Here is a 19,303-nt window from a genome sequence, read left to right on the forward strand (position 1 = left end):
TCTCAAGAAAATGGGTGGCATATAGGAAAAATAGAAGTCTTGTGGAGATGGCTAAGAGTATGTTGAAAGCAAAAGGACTTCTAAATTGTTTCAGGACTGATGCAATTCATATTGCACTCTTAATAAGAGTCTGACATTAGCATTACACCACCAAACTCCTTTTGAAGCATGGATTGCATAAACTTGATGAAACTAAAGGGTATCAATTTTTAATCCTATCACCATGCAACTAATTATCAGTTGTGATGTTGTGTTTGATGAGAAAGAAACTATTGGAATTGGACATTGCAAAATTCTTCAAGTGCACTTTTTCAAGGTGATGAGTTGGTACAGACTTATTCTTCAAAACATTGAATTTAACATGGTAATAATTTCAATCCTTTCACAAGTCCTTTTCAAATCAAGATATACTTCATCAACATCTTCAAGGACCTTATTTTCTGGCTTCATCAACATCTACAAGAACCTTATTTTGAAAATTAAGTCTTTGAAAGATATATATGAGTAGTGTGAAATGTGTCAATTCACTCAATTTAATATATTAAAATTTTAAGATTAGAATACTTAAAAGATTTATAATTGGATCTTATATTATTCATATGAGAAAAGCTCCTAATAATAGAAATTAAAATATCGTATATCAAAGGGTCAATCAATATTTCTCAAGATTTTATTGATTTTTGACGATTGTAATGTTATGTCACAACCTCTCTTTCTCTCTAATGTTAAATTGAGTAGATACCACAACCTCTAACATTTATATATTTTTGGTGTGACCCCTTCCAATGTAAAGGTTGTGGTACCTACTCACTCTTCTTTCTTTTTCTCTCCTCTCTCTTATTTTTATGTTGGAATGAGTACCACAACCTCCACATGGGAAGGGGCCACGCCAACTTCTATCTATAAATAAATAAGAGAGAGAGTCCAATGGTAAGAAATCAATACACTACCAAATTGAAAATAATAAAGAGATTTACCTATTTCAAATGCTCAATTCTTATTTCAAATTACAAGGGATTAATTTTAGATTTTCACCAAAAATTATAAAAAAAAAAAAACTCATATACCTAGGATTATAACGTTAAATGGTTCACAATTTATCAAAAAAGATAAAAATTACAATAAAGATCAGTCATCAAGTAGGCAGTCAAACTGTGAACAAATTTTAACAGCACTCATATCACTATATAATATTAAAATCGATTACTTTATATTACAATCAATCCACAAATTGACCAAATATACTTACTCTTAGTGGTCCACACTATTTAGTCACCTTCAAAGAGCTGGTGAGGTACCCTACAGTACTCCATCACATGTAATGGTTTGATGATATTTAATATTTAAATTTTGGGAACCAAACTAAGAAATGCCTTCTTTTTTTTAACTAGATCCATCATCCTCGGTTGTTGCCAAACAATACTAAAAGCAGATCTCCTTTTGGGCATTTCAATTATATATTTGAACAATGCAAAGGGATGATAATATAATTATGTTACCAGTTTCACTTTTGAGTAAATAAATGGGAATGGTGGGGACAAAGGGATAATGTCTTCACATAGACAAGCCACCCTACAATTTCTTCTCTTTTGGTCATATTTTGATTGCATTTTCGCCAAAGTTCACATCACATAAATATATCATTAATTAAATGAAAGGCAATCATAGAAAATGTAGTCATAATTACGACCTGAATACCTCTTGGAGTCTATTTAATGGAGTGACAACTATCTACTGTAAAGAGAATCATTTGGTAGCAAACCCATCGTTGACTTTGGCTCTTATGATAAAAGTGAGGTTCTCCTCGACTCACAGATATCTGTCTTATTTCAAAAGAGTTCAAACAAGGGAATGATAATTTTGACCTTTTCCATGTGTGGATCATTAATTACGTAGTTTGTCTTCTTCCAATGACTTTTATGCATATTATGGATTCTAATAGCCAACCAACCCCATAAGAAAATGAAATTTTCAACCTCAGTAGCTGCAATTTCTTAGTTGTCATTTGGATTATCATGCTTTCTTGCACTAGAAAGAAAACCAAAGAAAGTACTTTAGATGATAAAGAAAATCGATAAATTATCAGAGTCTCAGAAAATACATCAGTTTTAGCAGAATGCATATTTTCTCAATTTTCAGTTTTGGTGAGCGTTGTGTACAAATTGCTGTATAGAAAATGGACTAATTCAATTTCTATGGAATATTCAGACCTTTACCAGTCTGATTTCAATTGAATGAATGAATAAATGAATTACTAGATTGTACAGCTCTATTGTGTTTATAGACAAGGTTAGCTTACAATGATATACAAGATTTAGTGTATTATCAACAAAACTGAGGATGAACCACCACGATATTAGAAGAGCTTGCTTGCGAACTCTTCAATGGCCTCTCCTTTTTTAGAAGAAGAACAAGAGGATGCTGCCAGACCCTTGAGCCCGGACAAGCTTCTTCCTAGCTGTAGAGCCACCTTCATTTCGAACAATTCCCCGTTCTCTCTTCTCCCCACATCTCTTTCATTCAGATTTGACTCTATGCTCTCTTCCATCAGCCGGAAGAAGCCTGCGTTGCTTCTATACATCTCAAACACCATGCCCACTTGCCCGCCATGCTCCATTGTGTTCACCACGCTTGCCATGGCTCCAGCTACGACTCCTAGTGTCGCGGCCCAGGGACCGTGAGAAGATCCCACGAACGCAGTTCCACAAGCCGCTAAGCCTGTCAATAAGGGACCAGAAATGGCGAGTATCCTATTAACTTTCAAGGCTATTTTGCCCAGCCTCAAATAGTCTTCAGTGTCCTTTCTCTTCAAAACCCCAACTACTTCTCTCATTTCTTCCTCCAACTCCACACTCCAACCATTTCCATCTGTTCTCCTACTCTGCCTGTCCTGCCTTTGCCTGTGCTCCGGCCACCATACAGCAGGCTCCACAGTTTTGGGGAATTTATCGAGCATCGCTCCTAGTAAAGGAAGCGGGAAGGCCTTGTCCAGTGACAAAACTTTCTCCATGGCTTCCTCAACATCGGTACTAGTAGGAGTGCCACAAGAGAGTGTTCTTTGAATCTGGCCATGAAGCTGCTTAAACAACCTGGCAGCATTGCGCTGTTCTTCGACTAGTTGAGATGGCTGGATCTTATTCATCACCACCAACATCCCAGTGGCTGCCAAATACATCAGAGTTGAAGAGAGCTTGAGGGCCACAAGGGGTCCTCCTACACTTGTAGCAGCAATTCCAGCCATGGTTGCAGCAGTGAGAGTGATTCCATTAATAGATGTCAAAAGAAGATGGTTCCAATTATCACGCTGCTCCCCAATATTCTTATGCATCTCCACTCTATCTGCAACAGCCTCCATGATTGCATGGAGCTTAGCAATCACCATAGGATCAGAAACATTGCTCACAGAAGGGAAAGTAGTATCAGTTATGGACTCGTATTTCTTCTCCACATGGCCGGTGGTTGCAGCTGTTAGACTAACTCCCATGTCCAGTACTTCCTGTACCAAATCTCTAGCGGGGAGCTTCAGAGATAGGCTGCCGGTCCGGAGCTTAGGCATATTGATAGTAGCTCTTGCCATTCCTCTCCGGCAACGAGATGAGGAATAAGTCACTGACGTAATAACACCTGATGAAGATTGAAGATTTGCCATGTCCTCTCCTTGTGTGATTTGTATGAGTTTCTGCTTGTTGCTAAGATTGGTAAATTCTATTGGATATGTATTGAGTGGCTTAGGCTTGAAGAAGTGTAGTGAAATGGGGAAGCGATGCAGCCTGGATTATATATAGGGAATGGGAGTGGACCAAGTATGCTGTTCAACGTTTGAATGGTCTCATGGGTCTTGGCTTAGACTCTTTCTTGCCTTCGGTTCATTGGTGTTTTACCCTTCAATTAATGAGGCTGCTTTAATGAGGCTGCTTGTAGGCTAGGGCATTGAGGCAGTCCTCCATTGACTTTCAACCTGCAAAAACCAGTAAAACCTTGAAATAGGCGTAGGCATTACAAGTATATATTTTAAATAGGAGTTCAAAATCCCAATGATTACGAACAATTCCCTCATCTAATTTATGACTTTTTTGAGATATTTGTCAAATTTTTTGAGGTGATATATATGATGAAAAATTTAAATTTAAATTCGCAATAAGAAGAATTTTGAATGTATTAAGATATGTATTAAGATATTTAATCTTAATACATTTTTTTATTTGTTTTATAACATTTTAAATTTATATGTATTTATTTGATTTTCTTCCTATTTGTATGTATGATAAATGAAATGGATTTTTTTAATTCTCTACATTTTATGCTTTTCCTTTATTATGATCCCAACACAACATAACTATTGTAAAAAAATTCCAGAATTATTATAGGTGTTACATTAATAAAATGACGTCAGTGGTCATAATTTAACCAATAGAATTGATAATATGTAGAAGAAAATGGAGAAGTTGTTCTTAATAATAACTTTTTTCTTTTTTAAAATATTTTTCTAACTTAGAAAACCATTTTTTTTACAAAATTTTTAATAAAATCAATTTCTTAAAAATTTATTCTGAAAATAAATAAAAAAATTAAAAAAAAGACATTTTTAATTTGTAGAATATTATGAACAAGAAATGTTTTTTGGGACTTTTGCTTTATAAATAAACTACATAAGCACTTCCTAAAGGATTAACCAATAAAACCAGTTTTCATATTTAAATTTCTGATCTGAATTTTGTTTATTTTGTAATTTTTTTTCTAAAACCTATTAAGAATTATCGTTGAGACCTGTTCTAAAACCTGTCAGCTCTTTTTATTTGACTTGTCGTTGGACCGTGCAGCAGCGGCTAGAATTTGACGGTTTGGCGGCATCAGTGTGCAAAGGTGCGGTCATGGGAATAGGCCAGGAGGACAGGAGCCACTGGGTGCCAGTATAGCCCTACTTTATATTCTGAGATCTCCAAACCTGAATCATTCCTTTGACTATTTCCAGCATTTTAGCCAATGGATGAAGGCTGTAAATACAACACAAAACAAAAGCTTTTTATTTCCATACTATTGCTTTCGCCTTCACTAGGAAGTAATGTGTTTGATTGCAATCTGCTTTGCCTGTACTTAACATGGACCCATAAATATATTCAAGATTATACACATACAATTCAGCAATCCCTGAAATCAAAGGTAAATAATCCCTACAGATACTACTGACTTTTAGAATACATATATGCGCGCACATAAGTGGATTAGTATTAGTAGGCTAGTAGTTGATTTATTTAGATGTTTGTTAGAGTTTGATTGCTGATTTAAAGTGCTCCATTTTATTTTTACATCTCACTTCTTAATAGTTTTGGATAAGACAACTTTTAATTTGGAATGATCATATGGTATTAGAGTCAAGTTAATCAAATAAAAAATAATGTTAGTCTTATCTTAACCGGAATTGTCATCCCACTTTTTCAAGGAAGTGGATATGATGTTTGGAGCATGAAGATGATGACTCTTTTTATCTCTCAAGATTAATGGGAACTTGTGGATAAGGATTATGAAGGAAAGGAGATTCCTCCAAAGACTATTAGAGATGTACAAAAGAAAGATGTTAACATATAATCTTTTATCCAACAAGTAGTTCTAGAAACTATCTTTCCTCCGATTTTTGTAATAATAAAGTCTAAAAAAGTTTGGGATACTTTGCAAACAGGGTATAAAGGCACAACTCTTTATAAGAAATTTAAACATCACTCGTGAAAGATAGTAATTGTCTCCATGATTACTTGTGTAATATGCTTAAGAAGTTTGTTTAAGAAGTGTGATTGTATAATTATAGCAATAGAAGAGTCCACGGATTTAAATGTACTAACCATTGATGAGTTTTTTGGTTCCCTTCAATCCCATGGAGAAAGGTTGAAAAGATATTAAGAAATATCTATTGGAAATCTATTCCAAACTAAATTGCAATTTTCCAAAGATAAAACAATTAAGGCAACGATAAGAAGTCTAATAACAAAAGAAGACATGGAGAGTGTTGTTCCTATGGTAGAAGAGAGAGAGGAAGTGGAAGAGATGGAAGAGGTGGTGGACATTAAGGCAACCACAACCACTACCAAAATGAGTTTAGCGAAAAAAGGTTAAAGTTATAATCATAAGTTAATTCAATGTTACTACTATAATAAATTTGCTCACATAGAAAAATATTTTGGAGATAGAGAGGCAGTTAACAACCAACTAAATTCCTAAACAAAATGAAGTGGTAGTGAAGAAAAATATAAGTCCTATGAAGATAGCTAAGAGTATAACTAAATTCCTTATGAGTTTGTTAGAGTTTAATTACCTATTTAAATGCATAATGATGAATAAAAATTCAGTCTAATTTAACTAGGCTTTTTTTTTTCTTTTTTTTTTTCTAAAGTTTTTGAATGTTCTATTTTATTTTTACTTCCCACCTCCTAATAGTTATAGAGAAGAAAACTTCTTTTTGGATTATCAAACTCGTCTTTGTTTAGTTCACATAGGCTTTCTTTGGTGAGATGGACCTGGCTTGTAGAGTCAGAAATATTCCCCTAAAATATGAAAAGAAAAATGCGAAAACATTTGATTAAAAAGTAAGAGCATGTGTGGCAGGAAGTGGGAAAAGAGGGAAACTAGGATTATACCAAGCACAAGCAATGACAGTATGGAAGATGGCACGGAACTGATGCGGTTCATATACTGGTGATTGACCCATCACAACACCGGCCAGAATTGCATTTGCATCCATTAGAGATTGTCAAAAGGATGTAATCATACCTGAGCGTAAACAATGAAGTACCGTCCATGATCGATGTATATTGTTTGCAAGATTTCATATAATTAAGTTATACTGACCATGATCAAGGGTTAAGGGTTGCCTACAACCAGCCCATAGTATACCATGAAATAAATAATTTAATTCGGCAGTTTAGAATAGAACAACTCGTTTGACATAAATCAGTATCAATAGTGGACCCTAAGATTTTCGGAAATTTGAGGTTCACATTAACCCTAAAAGTCAACATGTGTGTAAATTCCATGAAATCTTTATAAAAACTGATACATAATTTATACATCTTCAGGTCTATTAATTAAACTTTCCTTCTTCTTGGTGTATATATTCTAAGAATTCTCGGCATCAAAATTTGTTAATAACTTGATAATGGGTCTCAAGTTCAATGGAGTGGCAACTATCTATTGTAAACAGAGAATCATTTGGTAGCAAACCCACCATTGACTTTGGCTTATTATAAAAGTCAGAACCTCCTCAGTCTCAAAAGTAAGTGTAATTTTCAATAGAATTCAAGCGAAGGAATGATAATTTTGACCTTTTCCATAAATAGTTCACACAGTTTTTCCTCGCTAATGACTTCTATATATAGTATGGGTTCTACTAGCCCACCAACCACATAAGAAAATGAAATTTTTCTATCTCAAAAGCTGCATTTTCTTAGTTGTCATTTGAATTTTCATGCTTTCGTTCACTAGAAAGAAAACCAAAAAGCTTTAGATGATTATAAAGAAAAAATATAAAGTATTACACTGTTTATTTATCATGGACTTTCATCTCCAAATTGACCCAGAAGCACATCAGTTTTAGCAGAATGTATATTTTCTTAAATTTCAGTTTTGGTGAGCAGTTGTGTTCAAATTGCTGTATAGAAAATGGACTAATTCAATTTCTATGGAATATTCAGACCTTTACCAGTCTGATTTCAATTGAATGGATGAATAAATGAATTACTAGATTGTACAGCTCTATTGTGTTTATAGACAAGGTTAGCTTACAATGATATACAAGATTTAGTGTATTATCAACAAAACTGAGGATAAACCACCACGATATTAGAAGAGCTTGCTTGCGAACTCTTCAATGGCCTCTCCTTTTTTGGAAGAAGAATAAGAGGATGCTGCCAGATCCTTGAGCCTGGACAAGCTTCTTCCTAGCTGTAGAGCCACCTTCATTTCAAACAATTCCCCGTTCTCTCTTCTCCCCACATCTCTTTCATTCAGATTTGACTCTATGCTCTCTTCCATCAGCCGGAAGAAGCCTGCGTTGCTTCTATACATCTCAAACACCATGCCCACTTGCCCGCCATGCTCCATTGTGTTCACCACGCTTGCCATGGCTCCAGCTACGACTCCTAGTGTCGCGGCCCAGGGACCGTGAGAAGATCCCACGAAAGCAGTTCCACAAGCCGCTAAGCCTGTCAATAAGGGGCCAGAAATGGCGAGTATCTTGTTAACTTTCAAGGCTATTTTGCCCAGCCTCAAATAGTCTTCAGTGTCCTTCCTCTTCAAAACCCCAACAACTTCTCTCATTTCTTCCTCCAACTCCACACTCCAACCATTTCCATCTGTTCTCCCACTCTGCCTTTCCTGTCTTTGCCTGTGCTGCGGCCACCATACAGCAGGTTCCACGGTTTCGGGGAATTTATCAAGCATGGCTCCTAGTAAAGGGAGCGGGTATGCCTTGTCCAGGGCCAAAACTTTCTCCATGGCTTCCTCAACATCGATACTAGTAGGAGTGCCACAAGAGAGTGTTCTTTGAACCTGGCCATGAAGCTGCTTAAACAACCTCGCAGCATTGCGCTGTTCTTCGACGAGTTGAGATGGCTGGATCTTATTCATCACCACCAACATCCCAGTGGCTGCCAAATACATCAGAGTTGAAGAGAGCTTGAGAGCCACAAGGGGTCCTCCTACACTTGTAGCAGCAATTCCAGCCATGGTTGCAGCAGTGAGTGTGATTGCATTAATGGATGTCAAAAGAAGATGGTTCCAATTATCACGCTGCTCCCCGATATTCTTGTGCATCTCCACTCTATCTGCAACAGCCTCCATGATTTCATGGAGCTTAGCCATCACCATAGGATCAGAAACATTGCTCACAGAAGGGATAGTACTATCAGCTCTGGATTCGTTTTTCTTCTCCACATGGCCGGTGGTTGCAGCTGTTAGACTAACTCCCATGTCCAGTACTTCCTGTACCAAATCTCTAGAGGGGAGCTTCAGAGATAGGCTGCCGGTCCGGAGCTTAGGCATATTGATAGTAGCTCTTGTCATTCCTCTCCGGCAACGAGATGAGGAATAAGCCACTGACGTAATAACTCCTGATGAAGATTGAAGAGTCGACATGTCCTCTCCTTGTATGATCTGTATGAGTTTCTTCTTGTTGCTAAGGGTGGTTAATTCTATTGGATATGTATTGAATGGCTTAGGCTTGAAGAGGTGTAGTGAAATGGGGTGGCGATGCAATTATATATAGGGAATGGGAGTGGACCAAGTACGCTGTTCAACGTTTGAATGGTCTCATGGGTCTTGGCTTAGACTCTTTCTTGTCTTCGGTTCATTGGTGTTTTACCCTTCAATTAATGAGGCTGCTTGTAGGCTAGGGCATTGAGGCAGTCCTCCATTGACTTTCAACCAGCAAAAACCTGTAAAATTGAAATAGGCAAAGGCATTACAAGTATAGAGTTTAATTAAGAGTAAAAAACCCCAATGAATTTGAACAATTCCCTCAGTTCATTTATGACTTTTTAGATATATTTGTCAAATGTTTTGAGGCGATACATGATGAAGAATTCAAATTTAAATTCCCAGTAATGGGTCATGGCCAGAACTGGTAAAATCAGCCTTTTGCTTCTCCAAGTTTTCTAGGTCTGAATTCTGTAGCCATATATTGTTGATCAACAGATAAATTTGACATAAGTAAATCATGGGATTTGTTCAAAGATGATTTGAGCATCATCACCATTTTATGAAATTTCCGGACGTCTTTCTTTCGAATTAACATACCGTGTTCAAATGAAGTTTTTTAATTTTTTTTTTAATCTTTATGACTAAATCACAAATTCAAAACCATTTATTAATAAGCTTAATAATTATTTAATGAGAATGTTAAAGCTTTGTTTGAATCTTAAAAAAATTGTAAGAAAGAACCCTAGGGATAACTGATAGGAAAAAAGTAAAGGAAAAAAAAACGTGGACTAAATGTAGAATTTCCAAAATAAAACGAAGTCAAATATAAAAATAATAAAATTGCGCAAATATGGAATTCCTGCAGGAGTGCTTGAGCACTTAAGGAGTTTTTAAATTATTTTTAAAAATATTTATGCTCAATCTTAAGTTAATTTCATTTCTTAATTAATTTTAATAAACTTTTCTTGAACTTTTCTATATATACTTGTGTCATTTAATCAATGAAGTAACAATCTTAAATCTTTAATGGAGAATAAGATTTACAATTTCCAAAAGTTGAAACAAAGTTGTTGACTCAAAATAATTGACAAGGTCTTGATTTCAAGAATATTAACCCCATTGTATATAGTCAATAAATTGGTAATTGGGACTTCTCTATTTTGTTCATGTGCATATTTGCTTCTTTTCTTTGCTTGTCATGAATATTAAATTTCGATTTTTTTTCTCATATTTTCTTTCAATTATTTATTTTTGTTTTCTTTCATTTTTTTGGATTAAAACCTTATTGGATGTTTTCAAAGGAGAAAATATTGTTCATATTACCATTTTATCACCTACTAATGTTGAAAAGTACTGATAAGAATAAAGGTTAGAAGTATGAAATTTATCCCATTCTAACCTTTTCTTTTCTTTCTTTCTTATTACCAATCACCTCTTCAATATTAGTAAGCAATGAAGATTGGTAATAGAGGTGGTAATACAAATAAATTTTACTTGCAATAACAATATTTTACTATGATTATATTACAAGATCTTCCTCAATGCATGGAGGTCAATGTGTTATTTCTCATAAAAGAGCTCGTCCAAACTAGAAGGGCTTGGTTTTACATCCATTAGAGATTGTCAGAAGGATGTAATCCAATCTGATAGTGTAAACAATGAAGTACCATCCATGATCGATGCATGCATACTGCACTGCTGATTAATCTTCTTGATCTTAGTCTTCACATGGATCCAGGGTCTTCCTGCATTTCATAGGAGTATACAATCAAAGGGTCTGGTCATGGACCATACAATTTTATAAGTATTTTATATATATGAAATGCCTCTATGCCAAGCCTAGTCACCAATCTACAATTTTTCAGGCTTTGTTTATATGGTTGTTTCCTTAAAAAATATTGCTTGAAGAATTTCTTATGCAAATATAGCACCCGTATACTATCAGTATCAGACACCAAGGTCAACCAGTGAACTGATCTACATCCAATGCCTTCATTGCATCTATCTCTCGTGTGCATATGCAAGATTTCATATGATATTGATGTTATACAGGGATCAAGGGTAAGGGTTGCCAACAACCAACCCATAGTGGGCCATCAATAGAAATTTGTTCCAAGGTGAAGATCATGTCAATTAATCAATGACCACCTGAAATAAATGATTTAATTCGGCAGTACCCATGGTAGACCCTAAGATTTCCGGAAATTTGAGGTTCACATTTAACCCTAAAAAGTCAACACGTGTAAACTCCATGAAATCTTTATAAAAACTGACACATAATTTATACATCTTCAGGTCTATTTAATTTTTCTTCGTCTTGTACATTAATTCTAATTCTCAGCATCAAAATTCGTTCATAACTTGAGAATGGGTCTCAAATTCAGTGAGTGACAACTATCAACTGTAAGGAAAGAATCCTTTGGTTGAAAACCCACCACTGACTTTGGCTCTTATAATAAAAGTCAACCTCCCCAAACTCAAAACCTGTCTTATTTCAATAGAGTTAAGACGAAGGAATGATATTTTTGACATTTTCCATGGATGGTTTACACACCTTTTCCTCTTCCAATGACTTCTATATATGTATGGTGTGGATTCTACTAGCCCACAAACCCATAAGAATTGAAAATTTTCTACCTCAGAAACTGCATTTTATTAGTTGTCATTTGAATTTTCATGTTTTCTTTCACTATAAAGAAAACCAAAGAAACATAATTATGATAAAGAAAAAAATATAAACATTGTTTTTTATTCATGGGATTTCATCTCCAAAGCGACCTAGAAATACATCGGTTTTAGCTGAATGCATATATATTTTTCTTAATTTTCAGTTTTGGAGAGCAGATGTTTCAAATTGCTATGTAGAAAATGGACTAATTCAATTTCCGTGGAATATTCAGTCCTTTACCAGGCTGATTTTCATTTATTGAATGAATGAATGACTTACTAGATTGTACAGCTCTATTGCGTTTATGGACAAGGTTAGCTTAATGACATACAAGAATTGGTGTATTATCAACAAAACTGAGGATGAACCTCTAGGATATTAGAAGAGCTTGCTTGCGAACTCTTCAATGGCATCTCCATTTTTAGAAGAAGAATAAGAGGATGCTGCCAGATCCTTGAGGCCGGACAAGCTTCTTCCTAGCTGTAGAGCCACCTTCATTTCAAACAATTCCCCGTTCTCTCTTCTCCCCACATCTCTTTCACTTAGATTTGACTCTATGGTCTCTTCCATTAACCGGAAGAAGCCTGCGGTGCTCCTGTACATCTCAAACACCATGCCCACTTGCCCGCCGTGCTCCATTGTGTTCACCACGCTTGCCATGGCTCCAGCAACGACTCCTAGTGTCGCGGCCCAGGGACCGTGAGAAGATCCCACGAAAGCAGTTCCACAAGCCGCTAAGCCTGTCAATAAGGGGCCAGAAATGGCGAGTATCTTGTTAACTTTCAAGGCTATTTTGCCCAGCCTCAAATAGTCTTCAGTGTCCTTCCTCTTTAAAACACCAACTACTTCTCTCATTTCTTCTTCCAACTCCATACTCCAACCATTTCCATCTGTTCTCCCACTGTGCCTCTGTCTTTGCTTGTTCTGCGGCCACCATACGGCAGGTTCCACAGTTTTGGGGAATTTATCTAGCATTGCTCCTAGTAAAGGAAGCGGGTATGCCTTGTCCAGGGCCAAAACTTTCTCCATGGCTTCCTCAACATCGGTACTAGTAGGAGTACCACAAGAGAGTGTTCTTTGAATCTGGCCATGAAGCTGCTTAAACAACCTAACAGCATTACGCTGTTCTTCGACGAGTTGAGACGGCTGGATCTTGTTCATCACCACCAACATCCCAGTGGCTGCCAAATACATCAGAGTTGAAGAGAGCTTGAGGGCCACAAGGGGTCCCCCTACACTTGTAGCAGCAATTCCAGCCATGGTTGCAGCAGTGAGTGTGATTGCATTAATAGAGGTCAAAAGAAGATGGTTCCAATTATCACGCTGCTCCCCAATATTCTTATGCATCTCCACTCTATCTGCAACAGCCTCCATGATTGCATGGAGCTTAGCAATCACCATAGGATCAGAAACATTGCTCACAGAAGGGAAAGTAGTATCAGTTATGGACTCGTATTTCTTCTCCACATGGCCGGTGGTTGCAGCTGTTAGACCAACTCCCATGTCCAGTACTTCCTGTACCAAATCTCTTGTGGGGAGCTTCAGAGATATGCCGCTGGTCCGGAGCTTAGGCATATTGATAGTAGCTCTGATCATTCCTCTCCGGCAACGAGATGAGGAATAAGCCACTGACCCAGTAACACTTGAAGATTGAAGGCTCGCCATGTCCTCTCCTTGTATGATCTGTATGGGTTTCTTCTTGTTGCTAGGACTGGTTGATTCTAATGGGTATGTGTTGAATGGCTTTGGCTTGAAGAAGTGTAGTGAAATGGGTGGCGATGCAACCTGGATAATATATAGGGAATGCGAGTGGACCAAGTATGCTGTTCAACGCTTGAATGGTCTCATGGATCTTGGCTTAGACCATTTCTTGTCTTCGGTTTATTGGGGTTTCACCATTCAATTAGGCTGCTTGCAAGCCTGGGCATGGAGGCAGTCCTCCATTGACTTTCAACCTGCAAAATCCAGTAAAACCTTGAAATAGGCGTAGGCATTACAAGTACATATTTTAATTAAGAGTACAAAATCCCAATGAATATGAACAATTCCTTCAGCTCATTTACGACTTTTATAGAGATATTTGTCAAATGTTTTGAAGCGATACATGATAAAGAATTTAAATTTAAATTCCCAATGGGTCATGACCAGAAATAATAAAATCAACGTTTTACTTCTCCAAGTTTTCTGGGTCTGAATTCTGTAGCCATATATTGTTGATCAGCAGATAAATTTTACCCAAGTAAAACATGGGATTTGATAAAAAATGATATGCATTTTAAGCATCCAGACGTCTTTCTTTTCCAATTAACATACCGTGTTACAATGAGAGAATGGGCATTCTTTTCCTCAATTTTAATTATTTTTTAAAATTTTTATGACTAAATCACAAATTCAAAACTATTTATTAATAAGGATAATAATTATTCAAAAATTCTAATGAGTCTTTCTTCTATTTTGGAAAGAAAACATTTTTCTAACTTAGAAAAATATGAAACATTTTTCAACCTTAGAAAAACAAGTTTAAAAAGGGTTCAACAAAATAACTTTTTAAAAACTTATTCTAAAAGTAAAATATTTATTAAAAAAATTAACATATTTTAATTATTTTTTATAGAATATTTTGAAAAAAAAATAATGCTTTGAATATTTTATATTGTAACCAAGTAGCCAAATTCAAGGTAAAGAATAAACCAACTAAACTACTGAATTTCTAATCAAACTTTTGTTAATTTTGATTTTAAAAATAATTAAGAATTATTTTTAAAACCTGTTCTAGCACCGTCCGCCTTTTGTATTTGATTTTGTGGTTGGACCATACAGCGGCAGTTAGACTTTCACAGTTAGGCCGCACCAGTTTGCAAAGATGGGTCAATGGGAATAGGAGGGCAGGCGCCAGTGGGCGCTGGCCCTAGCTTATTTGGTCAAAAGAGCTACCATTAGAATCCAACATTCAGCCCTCAATGGAATGTGATCTGAGATCTAAAACTGAACCATTCCTCATAAGTCATAACCATTTCCAGCCTTTTAGCCATGGATTAAGGGTGTAAACACAACACAAAACAACAGCTTTCTATCCCCATATTGTGGCTGTAGCCTTTACCAGGAAGCAATGTGTTTGACTACAATCTGATTTGCCCGTACTAAACATGGACCCACAAATATAATCGAGATTACACACACATAAAGTTCACTAATCCCTTAAGTCAAAGGTAAATAACCCATACAGAAACTTCAGACTTATTAGAGATTATAGTCTTGTCTTGTGTCACATAGAATGTAGTTCTAGCCGGGGAGCATTGATCGTCTGAGATGGGTCATCTTTGGTTCGTTCCCTTAGGCTTTCTTTGCTGCAATCGACCTTGCTTGTAGATTCAGAAATATTCCCCTAAAATATGAAAAACGAAATGCAAAAATATTCCATTAGAAAGAAGGTGTATATGTTTGGGAGGAAGTGGGAAAACAGGGAAACAAGGATTATACCAGGCACATGCAATGACACTATGGAAGATGACACGCAACTGGAGTGGTACATACTGGTGATTGACCCATCCTACCACCGGCCAGAACTGCATTTACATCCATTAGAGATTGTCAAAAAGATGTGATTATGTTTCCACATGTATGGCAATTATCATTGAGTTCATATCTGATAGTGTAAACAATGAAGTACCGTCCATGATGTATACTGCACTGCAGGATAATCCTTCTTGATCTTAGTTTTCACCTGGGACCAGTTTCTTCCTGCATTTCATAAGAGTATGCAACCAAAGGGTTATATGAAATGCCACTATGCTAAGCCCAGTCACCGATCTGCATCTTTCAGGCTTTGTTTACCAATTTGTTTACTCTAAAATACAGCACCCTTATCAGACACCGAGGTCATCAAGGGAACTGATTTACATCCAATGCCTTCAGTGCATCTATCTCTAAAGTGAATATGGCCCTCGATTCTTAAATATCATTTGCAAGATTTCATATAATGAAGTAATACAAAGATCAAGGTGAGGGTTGCCTACCTATATTTCTATGAAAACTTCAAGATGCAATATGGACTTACCCTCAATAACCAGCCCATAGTAGACCATAAATACAAAGTTGTTCCAAGGTGAAGCAGTCAACTGTTCGAGGACCACCTGAAATAAATAATTTAATTTGGCAGTTTAGAATATAACAGCTTGTTGGCATAAATCAGTGCCTTGACTATTTGGAAATAACTAATTTTACTTTTCAGTTCAAGAGGAAATGAAAAGAGAGGCACATTATTAGTTCATTCGGTTTCAGTTCTGCAAGAGGAGATGCTCACGACTATTTGGGATTACAACTGTAGTCATACAGTTCCAAAGTTTCAACCCCTTTCTTCCAACTTCTCATCAAATAGGGTACAAGGGAGAGTAAACTGCATACCTTCTTGGCCACTGTCTTTGAATCTTTCTTCCCCTTAAAAAGCTTATCCAGTAGTATATGCAGAAAATGTCCGAAGGGCCCAAGATAAACAAATCCAAGAAGCTGCATGTAGCAGGTTAGGATAATTATATTAATTGAGAGTTGAAACTCAATAAGCAAAATTGTCTACACATGAATGAAAATGAACATATTAGCAGTTAGAATAAATATAGTAAAAGATCTCAGCCTCTTTTCTCTTTAGTAGTCTCCAGTTTCTGCCTCACAATTGGTTTGCATTAGGCCAAAACAGGGGATGCAGCAATAGCATTCATACTTCAAAATCAAAATAAAAGATGTACAGGTGGAAATTAGAATTAACATGAGCTACGTATAAGGTAGATTTTCCACTAAGAATAACAGTAACTAAGATTGTGTTTTAGGATTTAACAGAGAACCCCACAAGCATACTGTAAATATCAGTAGGTACCTTTTGTTTTGTTCTGAGCTTTCCAAACCAGAAAAAGTTCCATAGTTAATATTCATGAATCTCTCTCACCCAAACCCAGAAAACCAGGTCAATAGCGTGAATCTGTCGCATTTCAACATGCCAAATGTGAGTCATGCCCTTACTTAATCTAACCTGGACACTACTTTTCACCACCCATAATTCCTTTCTAGTAGCTTGCGTTCATTAGCATCCACAGAAATGAAACCATTCAAAAAATAAGTTCATATAGCACCTAGAAAATCAGCAGGAAAGGAAAAAAGAGAAACGAAAAAGAGCAGATAAAACAGAAATATATGCCTGCCTCTACCTTAAAACCTTCGGAAAGTAAAACCAGATGCCTATTGGACAGGAAAAATGGGATAGTGTGTTGTTCTCATAAAAGAAAACCACAATGAATTATGAGTTCTAGGACAAATGAAAAATGGAAAGGAGAATGCCCTCTTACTGTTTCTTTCACTTTCTGGGAAGAGGGAGAAAGGTATTTTCCCCCAAGCTCCTCAGCATCATCCAGATTTTAGAGCCAGTGATCTTACTTTAGCCAAAGTAGGTCTTCAATGTGGAATAGTAGAATGGTTCTTCACAACATAGACTCTCAGAAATCAAATTGAATAACTAATAGCAATGACAAAACTTCAAGCAAGCATAACTTTTGGTATCAAATTTCATAGAGAGCTCTCAACATGTCTAAGTGCCAACTCCTCCGCATAACCATGAAAACTACAGTATCATCTGAACAGATAGAACCACATTATGGGTGCTGTCCAAACAACTTGAGATCACGAATGATCACTGCATTCACTGTCTGTTGGCTGATTGGGTGGGCCAATAAACTCTAACTTTGCTATTAATCACTATTGAACCTATACCAGTGTCCCCCCCTTCAGCCTTATAGTCTCAAAATGCAATTTTCTTCAGTCATGTATCTCCTTCAAAAGTGACAACACACCCAATGTCCAAAGGCCACAACACAAAGAAATCCCAAGCTAATTTTGATCTCTGATCATCAATTTGTAATGAATATTAATTCAGTGATGAAACAAAAAATCAAATTTTCATGCCCAGTTATTTTTCTTGTTAAATTGCCAATTTAAAAAAAAAATTAAAAAGATTAAAAAAAAGAACAAAACAAAAGCATAAAAATAATGGACAGAGAGCCTACCACTTTGAGAAGAAGACGCTTCAGTTGAAGTTTCTGAATACCAGATAGCTTTTGAGAAACTATGTCACTGACAGCTGACAACACAGCCGCTGTAATGGCCTGCATCCACCTCAAAACCCCAAAATCCGAATCATTAATCAAAAGAACAAAACCCAATTCATAAAATCCAAAAACAAACACTGTCCGTTTGATTCCGGAGAAAATGGAGGGAAAAAAACTAAAATAAATAATAAAGAAAGGGCCAACCCAGTTACCCAACAAATATTGCCCTCCAAAGTCCCGAATTTTCCCATCAACCAAACAAACCCATAAATCAGAAAGGCAAGAGAAAATGACAAAAGCGCAAGAGAGGTATGTGGGGACCTTGGTTCTCAAAGGGTGATGCTGAAGTTGTAAAAGGTACTGCTGCAAACCCTTCTTCGCCAATGATCCCATCCTTCACCTCTTCCCAACCCGTGATTTCTTGATAGAGAAAGAAAGGGAGAGAGAAAGAGTGAGGCTCTGTCCTCCCGTCCTCCTTGCTCTTGATTCAGTCAACTTTATGGTCACGCCCACTGAAATATCTACCTAGTTTGGTAGTATAAGCGTGGGAACTTCCGTGGTGTGGACCCCACATATCCGGTTTGGACCGGCCGGCCTTGCCCGGGTTAGCTCGGAGAATAACCCGATACTCATTTGCACAAAGCTCTATATTAATTTCGTAATCTCTTGAAATTTCATGAAATACTTTATTTTTTTATCTTATTTATTTATTTTTATTTTAAATTGAAAAAAAATTGATAAAATTTTAAATTTATGATCATCAAATATTCAATTCAAAAAGATAAATAGAATTTATTCTAAATTTATTTAAAACCTGATTACTTTGATTAAATTTGTGAGTCACATGAATTAACTACCAAGTGTGTTTAGTACCATGGGTCTTTAGTAAATAAATACCATGATAAATAAATTTTATAAAATCTGATTTTCAGGAAGATAAAAAAAATGGAAATTATAATAATAAAATGAAATAAAATAATGGTTTATTTTGAAATATTTTAATGGGAATTTTGAAATAAATATCATAATTTCTATAATTTTAATGAAAATGGAAGGAAATTATGAATTGGGAGAGACTAGATTTTCCTTGTACACATTTCATTTTATGTAAAATTAATTAAAAAAATTAATTAATATCAAGATTGGAATTGAGAAAACTAATTATAGTAGATAATTGGCTCAATGCTATAATTAAATTATAAATTAAAAAAAATCATTATTATGTTCCTATATCTTAATTTTATCAATAACATTTTTAATAAAAAAAAAACTTTTAATATTTAGACACAATTGAAGGTCGACATAAACCGAAAATAATATAGTAACTTAAGTAGGATAAGAATAAAAGTATTATCAT

General features: G+C 35.9%; 4 protein-coding genes across 5 annotated transcripts; all 4 read right to left on the reverse strand.

Annotated features, from left to right (window-relative positions):
- Positions 1-2,356: 2,356 nt before the first annotated feature.
- On the reverse strand, positions 2,357-3,649 carry LOC100853959 (probable F-box protein At4g22030). Its single transcript, XM_003632905.1, has one exon. It carries the CDS (start codon positions 3,647-3,649, stop codon positions 2,357-2,359), a length of 1,293 nt encoding a protein of 430 aa, XP_003632953.1.
- Positions 3,650-7,830: 4,181 nt separating this feature from the next.
- On the reverse strand, positions 7,831-9,123 carry LOC100247985 (probable F-box protein At4g22030). Its single transcript, XM_002266340.5, has one exon. The coding sequence runs from the start codon at positions 9,121-9,123 to the stop codon at positions 7,831-7,833; it is 1,293 nt and encodes a 430-aa protein (XP_002266376.3).
- Positions 9,124-12,167: 3,044 nt separating this feature from the next.
- Positions 12,168-13,598, reverse strand: LOC100242685 (probable F-box protein At4g22030). The gene has a single exon (XM_003632906.4). It carries the CDS (start codon positions 13,517-13,519, stop codon positions 12,233-12,235), a length of 1,287 nt encoding a protein of 428 aa, XP_003632954.1. The 5' UTR covers positions 13,520-13,598; the 3' UTR covers positions 12,168-12,232.
- A 1,300-nt stretch (positions 13,599-14,898) lies between these two features.
- On the reverse strand, positions 14,899-18,492 carry LOC100258242 (peroxisomal membrane protein PMP22-like). 2 transcript variants are annotated; one of them, XM_010657075.3, is made up of 7 exons: positions 18,268-18,492; positions 17,905-18,003; positions 16,259-16,360; positions 15,912-15,987; positions 15,525-15,595; positions 15,335-15,420; positions 14,899-15,239 (listed from the first exon to the last, which is right to left on the reverse strand). In XM_010657075.3, the coding sequence occupies exons 1-7, from the start codon at positions 18,337-18,339 to the stop codon at positions 15,188-15,190; spliced, it is 558 nt and encodes a 185-aa protein (XP_010655377.1). In that variant the 5' UTR covers positions 18,340-18,492; the 3' UTR covers positions 14,899-15,187. The 2 variants fall into 2 exon arrangements, with proteins under 2 accessions (XP_010655377.1, XP_059595892.1); XM_059739909.1 differs by having other exon boundaries at positions 14,899-15,420; positions 18,268-18,464.
- Between the last annotated feature and the right edge of the window lie 811 nt (positions 18,493-19,303).

This window comes from Vitis vinifera, chromosome 10 (genome assembly GCF_030704535.1).
Source record: "Vitis vinifera cultivar Pinot Noir 40024 chromosome 10, ASM3070453v1".
NCBI lineage: Eukaryota > Viridiplantae > Streptophyta > Magnoliopsida > Vitales > Vitaceae > Vitis > Vitis vinifera.